This window comes from Protopterus annectens, chromosome 17.part0 (assembly GCF_019279795.1).
Source record: "Protopterus annectens isolate FY-2018-M chromosome 17.part0, PAN1.0, whole genome shotgun sequence".
NCBI classification, from domain to species: Eukaryota; Metazoa; Chordata; order Ceratodontiformes; family Protopteridae; genus Protopterus; species Protopterus annectens.
This window is the reverse complement of record NC_056751.1, coordinates 574,483,766-574,502,805: the sequence shown is the minus strand read 5'-3', so window position 1 is coordinate 574,502,805 and position 19,040 is coordinate 574,483,766. Positions and strand designations below refer to the sequence as shown.

General features: G+C 40.4%; 1 protein-coding gene across 1 annotated transcript in view; it reads right to left on the bottom strand.

Moving 5' to 3' along the window:
* LOC122791460 overlaps nt 1–19,040 on the bottom strand; it is a 429,024-nt gene that overhangs the window by 104,690 nt on the left and 305,294 nt on the right. Inside the window, exon 7 of the mRNA XM_044059205.1 lies at nt 14,621–14,768. Within this exon, the coding sequence (XP_043915140.1) occupies nt 14,621–14,768 (148 nt within the window). The remainder of the gene's footprint in view (nt 1–14,620; nt 14,769–19,040) is intronic.

The following is a 19,040-nucleotide window of genomic DNA, read 5'->3' as shown; positions in this document are numbered from 1 at the left end:
AATGTTTTCCTTAACTAGGATTTAGTTTGATCTAATCAGTAGTAGTGTTTGGGGGTGGGTACTTGCTGTTCTTAAATGCACTTTTATGGTCCTGTTTATATTGTTTGCCTGGAATGGGCCAGTTCAAAATTAAACAGTGCATATATTTTCCACACCTACTTCTAAGTGTATAAAAGCCGATATGTTTAACGCTGTAAAGTATTTCTGATTTTTACTGAGGATCGCTTGTCTGTGACGAATAAAGGCTTGTTGCTTTGGAACACTACCTAGGTTTCATGATTTTTGGAAATTATTGTGACTGAGCTCATTAACAAAGTTTTAAGACTATTAGTTTTTCTGTTTTTTCTGTTTTCCTCAGTACTCGTGTTGATGAAGTTTGAACTAGACAGATTCCTGTGCTTGTTCATTTTTTATGTTTATAATTCTACTGATACTACGAACAAGAGACATACAATTAAATTCATGTCCATTCTCTGCATGCATGAACACAGCAAGCACAAATAACAAATGGATGCAACCAGGAAGATGGCTATCCACCAGTAACCCCAAAATAATATCCTTAACTGAATCTTGGATATAGACAGCTGATACTTCACAGCATTATAGACAAGTCTCACATTTTCATAGATAATTAACCAGGTAAGAGAGTCAGGAAGTGTAATAACATTAGTTGATGAAGAAGCCAGCTTTATCCCCAAACCAACAGGTAGCAATAATGCCACATGTGAAAGTAGTTCCAAATGTATGATTACAGGAGGGGCACTTGCTGGCAATACAAAACTATTCATTGCCACAGTATATAATACTCCACCTCCATCTTACAACAACCTCCTATATAAGGACTTTAACACTGTACTATCCAAAATCGAATGACCAAAATTGATAAAAAGAGACAAACACTGACTGGAAAAGCCAGAAAGGACAATGACTAAATAGGGATCTAGCAGGAAATCACTTCACCCCACTTGTAAGAGAAGGTATCATACTCCTGGTTATGGCAGGTAGAAGTACAATCCTAGATGCACTTATTATAAACATATGCGATAAATTTTCTCACCCACAATAAATGTTCATTGTCAGTTCTAGTACCTGCACATTTATAACTGAAAAAAACTACCTCCCAAACTTATATTAATCTGTATCATTCACAAAGTCAGTGAATCACTATGGAAAACAGAGCTGAAGCTCATAAACTAGAAGCAGGTATGTAATTAAGACCCAACAGCATTCTCAATCTTTTATAGCATATAGATGCCCATACAACATAAGTGAATAGACTGTAAAAACATGCCATTAATAACAAATTATCTCAAAATAAAAATTACAACCACATATAAAGTGTGACTAGACTAGAAAAGAGCCAATAACCTAAATGAAAGACAGCACTTATAAAGGGTAAGAAAGGACATCAGATTAAACACCAATAAATATCAGGTGACCTACCTAAACTCTGCAAACTAATCTACTCAAGGAACCAAAAAGGTTCCGCTAAGCCTTTAAGGACTTAAGTGCTAATAAAATGTGTCCAAAAGTTACTTCCAATGCATATGTCATCCTAAAAATATTTACGTAAAAGACGAGATAACCTCCCTTCCTGCTTCCAACAAAATTCTTTAACAACACCCCCCTCACACACACACACACATAAATGCATCTCCTACACGTTTCCCAACTTTAAATCCTTTTCCAAAAAGGGCATTCAGGAAGTACTAGATAAAACAGACTACCACTACAATCCACGTATCCACACACTGCACTCCAAATTGTTAAGAATAAGCCACAGCATTCTAAGCTACTCATTGAGGCACCCTTGTTACCAAATCCATCCTTCTCAGTTTTAAACATCCATTAGTACTGCTCCTTCCAAAAAGGATTTACTCCCACCACAGTCACTGACTACAGGTCAATTGACAGCTCTTGTCTTATAGCCAAAATTCTGGAGAATTAACCAGATAAGAGGGTCAGGAGGTATAATAACATTAGCTGATAAAGAAGCAAACATAAATAACAAATGGGCACAACTGGGAACATGGCCATCCACCAATATTTCTAAAATAATATACTTAACTGAATCTTGGATAAAGACAGCTGATATCTCACAAGCAAAGGACAAAATATTCTGAGAAAAAAATATTTCAATATTTTTCAGGTAGTTAGACATTGATCTGCTATGATGGCCAAAGGATTATAGCCTACCTCTCAACTCTCAGTGCAAGAATACCATTCAAAGCCAAAAAGAATGGGAGGGGGAGCAAAGACCCAAAATCAAGGACAAATTTTCAATATTGCTTTTATAAACTTAGAAAGTTACTAGAATGACAGGATTGGCATTAACATGCATTTGTGAAGGATAGCAAGTCTGAAATTCAAATGTTTGTCATTACTTACAGACTTCTGTCCTCAATGATTTTCCAGAAAACTAGGAGAAACAGACCAAAAATCTGAGGCAAAAATCTGGATATTCTGTGAAATTTTGGACAACTGAGAAATAGGGCTTACAGTGTGGACTAGCCAAATGCTATACTATCCAGTATCTCTGAAACATGTAAATCCGTGTTATTGAAAAATGAATTCCTTCAGCTTTGTTCTGAGTTGTGAGAGCTCATCCAGAGGGGTTTAGTTCACTGGACAGTTTGTTCTATGAAGCAGGAGCTATACTGCAGAAGGATTTCTGAAATGAGCTACAGAGAAGGAATATCTAAATTAAATTGATGGTCCAGATGTTTCTAAGAAAACAGGAGGAATGATGTACCTGTGGAGGGTAAACTATATCATTGCATGACTTAAAGGTCAGTGTAGTTAAAAGAAAATGTATTCTCAGAGACTGGTAACCACTTAGCCCATTGGATGGATATGTAATGATGCTCAGCGGAAGGTGAGAAGTTTATAAATCACAGGATTTTATTCTCTGTAGTCTATAAGATTGCTGCTGTGTTGTGAGCAGAGAGGGGAGGAACAGTAGGCAAAAATAATTCAGTTCTTAGGATTAGCACATTAATAGCTGTGATCCTTCTAGCTTTGGATGTTAGGTAAGTAAGTATGAGACACTAAATGCTACATTTATTTGTTGCAGTATATTAGTAGAGGTTAATTCATCATGATTGTGAAAGGAAAGAGATTCAACTAGGACATCATCAAGATATTTCTGTTGTTTAGTAACAGGAAGTGTTGTACCTAACAGATACAATGACATTAGCTATTCTGTTACCTGTACCAAACAACATAACTGAATTTATTTGAGTTAATGGTTAGTTTATTGTAAGAAAGCTGGTTTCAAACTGAAGTAAAATCATTTTGTTATACTGCAGATAACTGAAGAGGACTTGTGACTGGAGATAATTACCATGCTATCAATGTACGTGGTGGTATTTAACTAAGGTACATCCCACAGCAGACGGATTATTTAAGGCAAGAATAGTACTGGTCTAGGCACAGAAACTCAAGGTAACACAGACACAGCTGAAGTGGGTTTTGAGAAAATATCAGAGCTTGAAATGAAAATTTTGTTAGTGAGAAACTTTCTTAAACCATGAAGTTACTTATTGAGAGAATCCTTATTCTATTTGAAGATTAATGTTTCCTTGTAAATACAGTATCATCTGTATACAGTATGCATTTCAGAGAAATAGAAAGAATAGCAGGGGTCCCAATACCGAACTATGTGGGACTTAATTTGTTGTATACCCTGCTGTGCACCAGTGTGGATGTACATGTGCACGTGCGCGCACACGCCTTTGTACATGTATGCATACACACACACACCACATACCTGCATGTCTTTGTACATGTATGCACACACACACACTATGAACGCCACCACTGTATAATAAGTAATTATCCAGCCTCCTCTTCCCATGCCACAGTAGAAGTGGTAGATGGTGGTATCATCATCATTGTGATAAACTGTTTCAAAGGTCTTTTTCAAGTAAAAAAAATATTCCGGTAATTAATCTTTTTTTTTTTCATCTTGGAATAAATCTGTGAGGTGAGAATGAAGAATGCTGTCTGGGCATTGTATTTAAGATAAAAAGCACGTTGGGAGTTGGATAAAAGGTCATATTTTTGGATGTACTTGAATAAACAAGTGTAGATACATTTTTTTGAATATGTTTGCTATGTGGCATAGGATATCAGCTGTTCTGTAGTAGGAGGGACATTTGGCTTGAACTGTATTATGTAATGGTGTTATTATTAAACCAAGTGTGAAGCTTGAGGAAATTACTCATGAAGTAAGTGATAAGTTGACAATATGAGAAGTCCTCTAATACTAAGTAAACAAATCTACAGCTGTATGGAAAATGGACACAGTTGCTGTTTTTGTGGATCATAAATGCACCTTTGGAACTGTGGACCACCATCTACTTATTCAACAGCTGGGCAAAACTGAATTTACTCAAGTAGGTCAATACATCCAAAACTATCTCAACAGCAGGACCTCTGTAGTAACCTTGACAATGGTATCTTAGTGACAAGGTGTACAACACAAGGAGCTCTCCACATAGCTTGGTGTTGCCATCCCCTGATATTGTATTTATCAACAGTTTACCTGACCTTCTCCAAAATACACACTGCATGCAGATGATACTGTGTTTATAAGATAACAGTAATTGCCCAATATGTTAAGTAAACAGTTACAACAGGATTTTGCCCAGATATGGAACCAACTCACTTCTAATAATTTAACAGTTAATATCCAAAAGTCTGCTGCCATGATATTAGGAACAAGGAAAGATTTGCACAAGTTTAGCCTCTAAACATTAAGGATTGAGGTGGAATATGTATGCCCTCAACTGAATTACAAAGGTATCCTGGAAGTATATTAGATAACAATATATCCTTTGGCAAACATTTAGAATAACAAACAGACAAATTACTACAGTAACTGAAAGTATCTTCTAGAACCTTCCACCTGCTTACAACTGAAGCTTGAGCATCATAGCCAAAAATGTCCTCATCCCCATGTCTTGAGTATTATCCACCATTAAAACATCTACATTTTCAGGAAAATATTGCTACCCTTCAAAATATTCAGATTTTTTCACTGAACACAACAGGAAACACCAGTGTGTCACCATACAGAAAACCAAATGGTTACCCAGTAAAGGCAGTAGAACATTTTTACTTAACTCTGTAACCTACAAGCTTACTAAATGAAATATACTTTTCACCATTTAAAAAACATTATATTAGTTAGATGCCCATTGTACAACTAATAAGTCAAGACAGCATCTTCTCTTTCAGCTGTTCCTGTTAGGGGTCACCACAGCGGATCATCTGTTTTCATTTCTTCCTGTCCTCTGCATATTGCTCTGTCACACCAACCACCTGAATATCCTCTCTCACCACGTCCATAAACCTTATCTTAGGCCTTCCTCTTTTCCTCTTACCTGGCAGCTCCATCCTTAGCATCCTTTTCCCAATATACCCATCATCCCTCCTCAGCACATGTCCAAACCAACGCAATCTCGCCTCTCTGACTTTGTCTGCAAACTGTCCAACCTGAGCTGACCCTCTAATATACTGATTCCTAATCCTGTCCATCCTTGTCACACCCAGTGCAAATCTTAGCATCTTTAACTGTGCCACTTCCAGCTCTGACTCCTGCCTTTTTGTCAATGCCACCATCGCCAACCCATACAACATAGCTGGTCTCACTACCATCTTGTAGACCTTCCTTTTTACTCTTACTGGTACCCGTCCGTCACAAATCACTCCTGACACTCTTCTCCACCCATTCCACCCTGCCTGTACTCTCTTCTTCACCTCTCTTCCACACTCACCATTACTCTGAACTGTTGATCCCAAGTACTTAAACTCATCCACCTTCACCAGCTCTACTCCCTGCATTCTCACCATTCCTCTATCCTCCCTCTCATTCACACACATATTCTGTCTTAGTCCTGCTGACCTTCATTCCTCTCCTCTCTAGAGCATATCTCCACCTCTCCAGGGTCATCTCAACCTGGTCCCTACTCTCACTACAGATCACAATGTCATCTGCAAACATCATAGTCCATGGGGCCTCCTGTCCAATCTTGTCTGTCAACCTGTCCATCACCATTGCAAATAAGGGCTCAAAGCTGATCCTTGATGTAATCCCACCTCCACCTTAAATGGATCTGTCACTCCCATTGCAGACTTCACCACTGTCACACTACCCTCGTACATATCCTGTACCATTCTTACATACTTCTCTGCCACTCCTGACTTCCTCATACAATACCACAACTCCTCTCTAGGCACCCTATCATATGATTTCTCCAAGTCCACAAAGACACAATGCAACTCCTTCTGACCTTCCCTATATTTCTCCATCAACAGTCTCAGAGCAAACATTGCATCTGTAGTGCTCTTTCCTGGCATGTAACCATACTGCTGATCGCTAATCATCACCTCCCTTCTTAACCTAACTTCCACTACTCTTTCCCATAACTTCAAGCTGTGACTGATCAGTTTTATCCCTCTGTAGTTACAACTCTGCACATCAACCTTATTCTTAAAAATAGGTACCAAAACACTTTTTTCTCCACTCCTTAGTCATCCTCTGACTTTCCAAGATTTCAGTAAACAATCTGGTTAAGAACTCCACTGCCATTTATCCTAAGCACCTCCATGCTTCCACTGGTATGTCATCTGGACCAACAGCCTTTCCATTCTTCATCCTCTTCATAGCTGTCCGTACTTCCTCCTTGCTAATCTGTTTCACTATCCCCACATCATCCAACCTTCTCTCTCTCATTCTCTTCATTCATCAGCCCCTCAAAGTACTCTTTCCATCTGCTCAACACACTCTCCTCGCTTGTGAGTATGTTTCCCTCACTATCCTTTATCACCCTTACCTGCTGCACATCTTTCTCAGCTCAGACCCTCTGTCTAGCCAATAAGTACAGGTCCTTTTCTCCCTCTTTAGTGTCCAACCTTTCACACAACTCTCCATATGCCTTATCCTTAGCCTTCGCCACCTCTCTCTTTGCCATGCTCCTCATCTCCTTATACTCCTGTCTACTTTCTTCATCTCTCTGACAATTCCACTTTTTCTTTGCCAGCCTCTTCCTCAAGTCAAGAGAGCATACAGTTACAAAATTCCCCATATACTATGGCAACAACAGAAAGAGCCTGCTACAAAACTGACACTATAGCATGGAATGAAGTATAAGGCAAAATACAAAAATCTAGCAAACTTTCAAACAATTTGTGTTCTTTTTACAATTTCTAGTGGTATTTTGATTGTAATAGTGCTTGACCGCAATTCATAAAAGCGCTTAAAGGATAAGGACGCAGCCCCTCCAATATAAAAAGACCCAGACCGCAGCTGGTCACCTATGCCGCTCTGGCGGTTTTTCAGTTTCCGAAGAGCCCTCTAGAACCCCTGACTGGATTCAGCTGGCCCCCCCAGACGGCTGATCGTATCTCCCGTGAAACACTAGGCTTGCGCAGCATCTTGGGAGAAATTAGCAGAGAAGCACTTAACTTGGATGCCAAACTTACTCAGAAGGTAAGAAGGTGTCTTCAGCAAACTTTATTACATTGGTACATGCTGCTCAAAAACTCCTTTAAAGCCTAAGAAAACTGTTCAGTTTACTTACAGGTCAAGGCCCATGCCTGAGAAACAGATGCTGCTAAGATGGCATGATAATTCCCACCCTTATCCCTCTTTATCCCCTCTCTTAAAAAGTCCTCTATATTATGGATCTTGCATCCCGTGACCTTATTTTTCTCTCTATGTCTATTCTTCACAGGAACCCCCTTACACTTTTCCACCTTATCTGAACTTCTGATCTATGAGGGAATTCCTCTTCTGGGAAGGGAAGGATTACCTACACTCAATCAGGGAGGCCCACCAGGAACAAGGCCATACCCCAGGCCAGAATTCTGCTATCCCTCTCCTGTTGCTATTAGAGTTCAGCACACCTTACTTGCTACCTGCTATCCCTCCTGTTTTGGAGATGATCCTGGAACCAGACAGATACTACAGAGTACCTGACTCACACAAATTCCTTTATAAAAGCCCTATAGCTGACCCAGAAACCATTTCCCAGGGTCCTAAGGGAGCAAAAGCTTCTATGGTTAAAAATCCTCTGCCCTCTGAAAGAGATTCCAGAGCCCTAGATAGATGGGGAAAGAAAATATACACCTCTGCAACTCTGGCTATGAGAGCATTAAATTGCCAGTTTTACATGTTGAAATATCAACAATTCCTGATGTCTTAGTTAAAACAAAAAATGAGCACACATTCAGAACAGCCTGCATTCAAGGAAATACAGGATCTGTTGCATGCAGCTGAACAGGTGGGCAAGCATACTTTACAATGCGGATTTGATTCATTGGAAGCTTCCTGTAGAGCAGCTGTTACTGGGTCTGTCATTCGTAGACATGCTTGGTTAAAAGAGCAAACCCTCCCTGACCATGTTAAAGCAAAATTATTAGATGCACCTTTACAACAAGATGTATTATTTGGTGTCAAAGCAGAAGAGGTTTTAAAGAAAATGGAGGACAAGGCTAAATCTATGCAAACGGTCAAGGATTTCTTGCAGGTACAACACCCTCGCTTAAGCAGAAATTGGCCAACAAAAATTGGTCCTTTCCAGCTTCAGACAGATCACAGAGGGGCAAATACAGACGCCCAAGGGGCAGAGGTCAGTCACAGGGCCCTTACAAACCTCGCCAATGGGGTTCTGCTACCCAGAAAGGAGGAGAAGACAGGCCCCAAGCTAGCAGAAGGCAGACACAATGACTCTATCCTCAACCTACCAAGCAAATCTCTCCTGGCAACACCCTTGGGAGGAAAACTAGCAATTTTTGCAGACAACTGGCACATCATCACACAAGACAAATGGGTTCTAAACATTGTCTCTCAAGGATACAGATTCCACTTTCATACCTTACCAAGGATCAAAGGAATGCCAAACCTGCCACCAAATCAATGGGCAGAGGCACAAAAACAAATTGCAGTTCTCATGAACACGGGAGCCATTCAACAGGTACCTTCACAGGAGCAAGGACAAGGATTTTACTCAAGACTCTTCCTAGTTCCAAGAAAGGACAAAGCATGGAGACCCATTCTGGATCTTTCAATTCTGAACACCTATCTGCAAGTGCCAAAATTCAAGATGCTAACACTACAGCAGCTTCTTCCCATGTTGGGCAAGAATGCTTGGCTAGTCACTTTGGACCTCAAGGAGGTATACCTGCATGTCCCTATCAAACAAAATTGCAGAAGATACCTCCGCTTCATTGGAGGTTCAACGCATTATCAATTCTCTGCACTGCCCTTTGGCTTATCTACTGCACCCACGGTCTTCACAAAATGCCTGGCACCAGTAATTGCATACTGCAGACAAAGAGGAATTCAAATATACCCATACCTGGATGACTGTCTTATTCAAGCAGAAAGCAAGGACATTCTTTTACAGCATCTGGCATTTGTCAAACACCTTCTAAGTTGCCTAGGGTACACAGTAAACGAAAAGAAATCAAAACTAATGCCCTCACAAAACATAATATTCCTGGGTGCCAGCTTGAATACAACGGCCCAGATGGCTTATCTCACACCAGCCAAACGACAGCTGTTTCAGTATTTCAAAATAATGGCAACAAAGACCCATCTCCCTGCAAGAAAAATTCTGCAGGCCTTGGGATTCATGACATCTTGCATACTACTAATACCATTTGCAAAACTGCATATGAGGAAATTACAATGGTACCTGAAAAGTGTATGGACTCAGCACAGCCACAGCTTGGAAACAATGATTCCACTCATTCCCTGCCTTCAACAGGAGTTTCTATGGTGGGCACAGGCATGTCACCTCAACAAGGGTCAGCCTTTCACCTTACCCACAGCCAGGCAAACTATGACAACGGATGCATCGGACTATGCCTGGGGAGCACACATGGCAGGACAGTGCATTCAGGGCAAATGGACTACAGATCAGAGACACCTGCATATCAATCAAAAAGAAATGCTAGCAGTGCAGAATGCCCTAACAGCTTTCAAGGACCTTCTGCACCCAGGACAACTACTAATAAGGACAGACAACACCACAGTTATGTGGTACATAAACAAGCAAGGGGGCACACATTCCTACCCACTATGCAGGCAAGCAATGACCTTGTGGAACACTGCACGGTCTTACCAGGTTCAATTCCAAGCACAATTCCTGCCAAGAAAGAAAAACACATTGGCAGAAGACCTAAGCAGAAACATCATGGATCCACATGAATGGAAACTAGATCCACAAGTATTTGCAATGATAGCTCAAAAATGGGGACACCCAGACATAGATCTGTTTGCAAGCCCCAACAACCACCAACTTCAAAAATTTTGCACAAGGACCTTCCATCCACTAGCTTGGAAAGTGGATGCCCTCTCATTCAATTGGAAAACATTAACAGTGTATGCCTTCCCTTCACTGCCTCTTCTAGCAAAGGTACTGCTGAAAGTCAGATTACAGAGGCCACAAATGATTCTCGTTGCACCAGACTGGCCACGCCAACATTGGTATCCAATTTTAAGGAACATGGCCCAGGGCCCACCATGGATTTTGCCACAAATTCCTCACCTGCTCACCCAGTGAGACAATCTGATTCTACACAGCCAGCTCAAGACTTTAAACCTGGTTGCATGGCAAATTACCTAAACAACCAGCCAACACCTCTATCCAATGCTGTTATGGATGTCATTCTGGAGGCCAGAAGGCCCAGCACCAGGAAAACCTATTCAGACAAATGGAAAAGATTTTGCGCCTGGAGCCAGGCTAAAGGCCTAAATCCCCTGGAGCCGAACATTCCTCAGATTCTACAATATTTAACTGAGATGTTACACAAAGGACTTTCCTTTTCATCTATTAAGATCCACGCCTCAGCAATTTCAGCTCATTACAGCACGGATCCTCCTTTATTTTCACATCCACTCCTAAGACAGTACCTCAGAGGGGCTAAGAACTTAAAACCGCCAAGGAGAGCTCCAACACCTACTTGGGATCTCAACTTTGTCCTGAAAAAGCTTACACTGCCACCCTTTGAACCAGCTTTTTCAACTGATTTAAAACGTCTTTCATGGAAAACTGCCCTACTACCAGCAATAACCTCAGCTAGAAGAGTCTCAGAGCTACAGGCACTAATGGCAGTGGAACCTTTCCTCATTTTACATCAAGACAGAGTCTCTCTACGAACTAATCCTTCCTTTATGCCAAAGGTGGTATCCAGTGTGGCCCTAAACCAAACCATTCACTTGCCCACCTTCTTCCCAAATCCCCAGAACACAGGAGTAAGACTCCTGCACTCTTTGGACATTCACAGGCAATTATGTTACTACTTGGATAAAACTAAGGCTTTCAGAAAAACTGACCAGCTCTTTGTAGCCTATGCTACAGGATCACAAGGAAAAGCTATCTCAAAACAGACCATTTCTGCTACACACATCATGGGAAACCAGTACCTGCTAACATTAGGTCCCACTCTACCAGGGCTACAGCTACATCAGCAGCCTTTCTCAGGGGAGTGCCAACCAAGGATATTCTGGAAGCTGCTACTTGGAGTTCAGTGCACACCTTCACCAAACACTATCACTTACCTCTTTACTCTAAGACTAGAGCTGGTTTTGCCACTGCAGTTTTGCAGGGCCTATTAGCCCCTTCTAACCCTGTTTGACTCCACCTCCCCTCCTTAGCTTTGGGATTCAACCCAAGTGTGATGACTGCATCAGGGTAACATGATGAACATAGTACAGTTTTGTACCTACCACAAATGTAGATGTTCGAGTGTTCACCCTGCTGCAGTCCAGGTTACCCTCCCTCCATCCCCTCTGAACTAGCTGGACTTATCTCTACCACTTTATCCTACTCTACCTCTGTGGTGTATTTGCTTGTACCTAAGGGTTTTGTTTTATTTTTATATAGCCATATGTGTGTATATATATATATATATATATATATATATATATATATATATATATATATATATATATATATATATATATATATATATATTTTGCCTACCTTTTGGGGCACCTGACATCTGGGGCAAGAAAAACTGAAGAAAATGGCATTGGATGCCTCTTATATACCCCTGGCGCACTGACGTCAGGGAAGAAGCGACAGCAACCGATGCCAGACCAAGACTTTGGAATTCAGGCCGACTGCAGGACCGCCTGACGGCAGGATAACCCAAGTGTGATGACTGCAGCAGGGTGAACACTCGAACATCTACATTAAAACTGTACTTTTTCTTGTATATATTGTTTGTATCCTTGAGTATAATACTAGTATTATATATATATATAATGTTAGTGTCCTTATGTACAATGCTAGTATTCTTGTATATAATGTTAGTATCCTTGTGTACAATATTAGCATCCTTGTATATAATGTTAGTATCTTAGTGTATAATGCTAGTATTATATATAATGTTAGTGTCCTTGTGCATAATGCTAGTATTCAAGCATGTAATGTTAGCATCCTTGTATATACTGTTAGTATCCTTGTATATTAGTATCTTTGTGTACGTTAGTATCCTAATATATAATGTCAGTATCCTAATATATAATGCTAGTATCCTTGCATAAAATGCTAGTATCATTGTATATAATGTTAGTATTCTTGCACAATGCATAAAAACATCTAATACCTTTTAGCTGACCAAAATAAGCTTTGCAATTACTCAAGCTTTTGGGCTAGAATTTACCCTTCATTGTGAGTTATTCTGTTAGTGATATTAGATACAATGCATAAATACACACTTGTGCCAGGAAAGGGAAATGCATCATTTCTTTGTCATTGCCTAAAAAGACACTTGATAGATGGCAATGTGCAGCACAGGCGCTTCGCATGACAAGTCATATCAGAGTAACTAACTATAATGTAACATGTTAGCGGAACCCTTCATTTTATGGCATGTTGTAACTAAACCTTCTAAAGTTTCACATACTGGCTATTTCTTCACACAGTAAATACTGTGGGAAGAAATAGCCAGGGAATTGTTATGGCTAGGCTTGTATAGACCCTAGGGCCGATAGCCTAGTACCAACCTATGAACACACACACACACACACACACACACACACACACACACACACACACACACACACACACACACACAGACACACACACACACAGACACACACACAGACACACACACACACACACACACACACACACACACACCTGTTTTTGAGTAGTCTATGCGAATCAGTGTGAATCAGCATGGAACAGTGAGATCAACACCTAGAATATCCAGCAGAAGCAGCAGTTACTTGGTGTCATACACAGGGTCTACTTCAAATAAATGAAAGACCACTTACCCGAAGACAACACTGCTGAGACAAGATCACCAAAACTTAAGTTTAATGAATGAGCATGAGCACACTGCCAAAACTTTTCCCACAGTAAGTAACCATTTGACCAACATTTAACAAAAAATACACTGCACTATCTCCAACCCACCCCCCCCAACTAAATATACTAACTCAGGGATCATGTTACAGTGGGGAAAAGGGCAAATTTCCCTCATGTTGGCTAATTAGTTACTTAAAGTGGGAAATGTTTCAGCAATGTGCTTGTTCGTTAAACTGAAGTTTCGGTGATCTTGCCTTGGCAATGTTGTCTTTGGGTAAGTGGTCTTTTATTTATTTGAGGTAGACCCCATACAGAATATGATGAAAGGGCATAAAGATATTGCCAAAAGCTATGGAGGTTTGGTGTCTTCTGAGGCCACTAGTAATTCATGTTTGACTACTGACCTGTATGTCAGACAGTGGACTGCAGGTCTACAAGTAGTGAATGGTTAGGGTCAGCTCACTTTCTTTGGGGAAGCAGGAAAATGTGCACGGGAATGTGGAAAACTCTTCACTGTTACAACACGTTTGGCACGCAAGTGCATTTTCCACAACTGAGGGACTCATATGTGCAATGAACACCAAAACACATGTCATGTGTAATATCAAAGGTGTTGGGTATATTGCTAACCAATTGGGTGAAAAACAATAGGCATGTCTGCCCCTTATTCTTGCCCCTATGTGGGCAAATCAGTCTTGCTGGATAGGAGGGCCCTCCTCCCTTGGAAATCATAAACCCACTTGATGAAGAGGTATGTATAGGTACTGCCAAAAATGTACACAAAAGGGTGACAGATTAAGTGCAGAGAGAGGTACATCAGAGGTCAGCAATTTTAAAAAAGGACAGCATTATTCTGCTTGGGGTGATGTGCCATTGGAGAAAACAATACTTGGGACAAAGCTTTCAAACCAAATCCATGGGGACACCGAGTTTGAAAGGCTATCAAATGTCCTTTTACCCTTCATACTTAATGACTGGTGTCCAAACACTGAGGCAGTGAAATGCCACATAATGTACAAGTGCAGTGTTAGTAAATCAACACACACACACACACACACACACACACACACACACACATGCTGCCTCAGTAAACTGCCATATATTACATAAGCACTGTGTTAGTAAAATGACGAACACACACACACACACTACAAGACAAAATACTCAAGCATGGAGTCAGTGAAATGCAAAATATTTTGCACCTTTTGGGTTAAAAACAAAAAAACAGGTCCTTTGCTCTCTGAAGTAAATAAATAGTATATAAAAGGCATTTAGGGAATCTGTCTCACCACAGTTTCTGTTGTGGAAGTTCCTTCTCTTGAATCAAAGCTGCTCTAGATGTGGGAGGTGAAAATTCTTTTGATGAAGTCTTCTGATTTATTAGCTGCTTGTTTGTAGAAGCATGAACTGTATTTTGAGAAAGCTGGGAAAAATAACCTGCAAAGAAACAAAGTGCTGGTTATGTGTAATGTTAGCTCTTATTTCATGGTGTATTCAGTTCAGCAAGTGTATTCTAATATTTATCAGTCTGTTACATATCCAAGGCTTTCTTTCCTGTATCTTTGTTTTGCACACCACTGTCATAAATTATTTGGGGAGTAAAGGATGGCAATGCTACATTTTGTTGACAATCCATTTGCCAGTAGATATGTATGCCACATTCTGCACACCACAATCCTGCAGTATTTGCAGGGTAATGGGTAGATATGGTACATTTTGTCCACCACTATTCTGCAGTATTTGTGGAGTAAAGGTAATATAAGCTACATTTTGCACACTACTATCCTGCAGTATTTTCAGAATAATGGGTGGATATGCTACATTTTGCACACCATTATCCTGCAGTATTTTCAGAGTAATGGGTAGATACGTTGTACAAGACAAATCCAACAAAATAGTGATTTCCTTGAAAAGACCACAAAGAAAGAAGATCTCAAAAAAATTAAACTTTTGTACCCTGAACTCCCTAATTTTCAGTGACCAACTACAAGGTTTGCACCTCTCTGGGAAAGAAACTTGCACGTCATGGTGATATCCTTAGAAACTATATCATAAAACATATCTGGTTTGTCATTCCTCTGCTTCTCAGCCTCACCACTATCCAGTGTTTATGGTGTGCCTGCATTCTGATGGTCCCAGACCTACTACCATCATTGTCGGCCTCAATTCATGCTATGGTGCAATGCCTTGTACCCACCAGTGTAATACATTCCACACTTCCTTTACTGTCTGTCCTTCCACTTTTATACAAAAGTTATTTACCCGGATCACTGCCTCACATTAGGCTTCTTCCTCAAACAGACGTCAGCTGAGAATGTGCACTAATCTATCTCTACATCATTCGCTTTGCCAGACACTACCATAGACTAGAGCGCTCCACCAAAGCCTTTTCTTTCCAGGATCCCAGACTAGGGAACTCTCTGCCATTGACTATATGAAGCTTATTCATTTTCCTGAGTTTAAATCAACTCTGACCACTGGTCATCAGGGAAACGCTGTGAGTAGCTGTACATAGTGGGGTTCCTTTATGTTAACTGCATACCAACCATTGTTGCCAAATGTCTGATGATATTATCCTGGTGGCTTGTATCACTGAACTGTGAATTACCTTGGTATACACTACAGTCTTGTATATCTTCCTACAACCATTGCAATGATATTCTTTTTTTCCTTATGTAGTCAGGCTGTAGCTGAAAAAATGGCCAGTGAATCAGTTTCCCACCTTTAAACAGACTAAAGAAGAACAAATTAATAAATACATTCAAAATAAACAGCTTTAAGGGACAATCATAAGGTAGTCACATGACTGAGCAAAGCTTGGAAATAAGCTGTTCTGAAGCCAAAGTAGCTATAACACTCAGTCTCTTTAGTTAAATATTTTTTGCATGTTTTCTGCTTCCCTACTGGTTGACCACCCCTCCTATAGGCCTTTAGTCTACTTATTCTTTGTCTGGAAGGGACCTTTACCTAGTGGCAGAAGGTATCACCAAAAAAGTTGTGTATGGTGCTTTGCTCTGCTTTTCTTACCATTCCGTGAATGAGGTGGACTGCAACCTTGTCATGACAGCCTGACAGTCTTCATTTTCCCATGACTGGTGCCACAAATGTTTTAGGATGGACTGTTTTCATTCTCTAATTAGTTCCCAGGCAGCAGAACTATCTGGTCACCTTGACCACAAGGGCATATCACTAATGATGCAGCGCTAAGAAGCATTTTGTTGTTATACCATACCCTCTCCCCCAGGTGCCTGACATGCATCGCTCTTGGGGTTTCCAAATTCACTCCCCTTGAGCAGACATATTTCTAGGAATGTGCATCAGGGGCTAACACTGCTGGCTTGAAAATGTCAAGCAGACATCGTTGATCACTGTGCTGCATACCATGTGCCTGCTCACAGCAGACAACAGTATTGTATGAATGGCCTGCCTCCTTTTCTGCTACCTGGGGTCAGCTAGTACTGACCTCACACTCCCAACCTCCTCTTGTTGACTCTTGCACTGCCTGGGATACTAGCAGAACCCAGATTGCCAAGATCACAGTCAGGGCTTTATCCCTTTATACCACAAAGTTAACAGGAATTATTTTAGCTTAAACGGATATCCCATTTAGTTTCCACTTCTTGTTAATTACTATTATTAATTTAATAATTGTAAATTATTATCAGTAGTAATAATATTTTAATAGTCTTTGTTTCTTCTATCCTTGAAATAAATGTATTTATTTACTTTTAAATAGTTCTTTTTGCTTTTTATACCACTCTATTAAGAAGAAAACAGGTATCAACACAAACAAACAGCAAAAAATTCCTTGGATTCAAAAATATTCCATGTACAAATTCTGCGCAACAATAAAAGAAAAAGGATTGAATATTTTGAAAAAGAAAGAAAAAAATCAAATGTTCAGTTTCACCCTTCCTTAAGTCATACATTTTTATTACAGGATTGTTTTATATTATACAAACTTAGGCAGTAAGAGGGAAGTCTTACAACATGCCAAAAAGTTTTAACTTTTTGTAGCCATTGTGTATAATTAGAAGTTATGTCCTTACCATAACGTTCCATGTGGAGTGTTCATCTCGCCTTTGTTCTTACACCTGGGTTCTGAGCCGATCCTCGGCCGCTTGCAAGCTCTGCATCGAGAAGAAGCTCGAGACAACCTAATACCCACAATCCCCCTCTGCCTTTACCTCAGATCTAGTTTGCAAGCAAACCAGCAGTCAGAGAGAGAACACACTCATGCCAAAAATTTACATAAAAGCAAGAACACTTATATCTATATATATAGATATATATATATATATATATATATATGTATATATACACATGTACATCATATATATACAACTGCAAGTGCAGAATACCCCAGACCAGGCACCAAATTGAACGTTCTTCCTGAGGGTGGGAGGGTGGGAATGTAAGAACAATGGCGAGATGAACACTCCACATGGAACGTTATGGTAAGGACATAATTTCTAAATGTGAGAGTGTTCGATCTCGCCGTTTGTTCTTACACCTGGGTAGCGTCCCTAGCTCCATGTTCCTGAGGAACTCACGGCAGAACGTTCTTGAGCACAGTGGAACCAAAGATTGCCCTGTCCCTAGAAACCCTGTCTACTTTGTAATGAGAAATGAATGTATGTGGTTTAGACCAAGTAGCAGCTGCACAAATCGTGTCTAATGGTAGGCGAGCTGCATGAGCCAGGGATGTAGACACTGATCTTGTAGAATGTCCTTTGGGTTTGACAGATAAAGTTTGATTTGAAGAATCATAAACGTATATAATACAATCAGTTAGCCATTTGGAAAGAGTTCGTTTAGTAACCACTACACCTTTCCTGCTGTCAGCAAAGGCTACAAAAAGTTGATCAGACTTCCTGTGATCCTTTGTTCTATCCAAATAAAATCTAAGTTGTCTATGGACATCCAACTTGTGTAACATATACTCCAATTTATTGGAGTGATTTTTGAAAAAGGTAGGTAATTCAATGGATTGATTAATGTTATTGATAGAGCAAACTTTGGGGAGAAAGGATGGATTAGTGCGAAGAGATACTCTGTCAGAGTGAAAGATCAAATAAGGGTGTTTAATAGAAAGAGCCTGAAGCTCAGACACTCACCTAGCGGATGTAATGGCTACCAAGAAGAGGGTCTTCCACGATAAATACTTCAATGGACAAGAGGAGGCTGGTTCAAAAGGGGGTAACATCAATTTAGATAACAGGTTTAGATTCCAAGGAGATGTAGGAGTTCTAACTGGTGGTCTACTATGGAAAGATCCTTTTAAAAAGGCCTTACAAAGTCTGTGAGCCATAATAGGTGCCCCACATTCTTCCACATGAAAGTTGGAAATGGCAGCCAATTGCACTCTTAAAGTGGCAGGAGAAGCTCCTTGGTGGAACAATTCTGTTAAAAACTCCAAGATCTTGTTTAACGGAGCTATGACAGGGTCCAAATGCTGTGAGTTTGCCCAGAAGACAAAACGCTTCCATTTACTAGTGTAGGTCTTTGTAGTGGAAGCTTTATGAGAAGCCACTAGTATATTCTGAACTGCAGGTGAAAGAGAATCAGACCTGGCTAAAAGGGAGCAGCCAAGCTGCTAGATGGAGTGACCCGAAAGGGGTGAGGAACCCCTGACGAGTGAGTCAGTAGATCTGGCTCTGGGTCCAGGATCCAAGGTCCCAGAATGCGGTGTTGCAAAAGAAAGGGAAC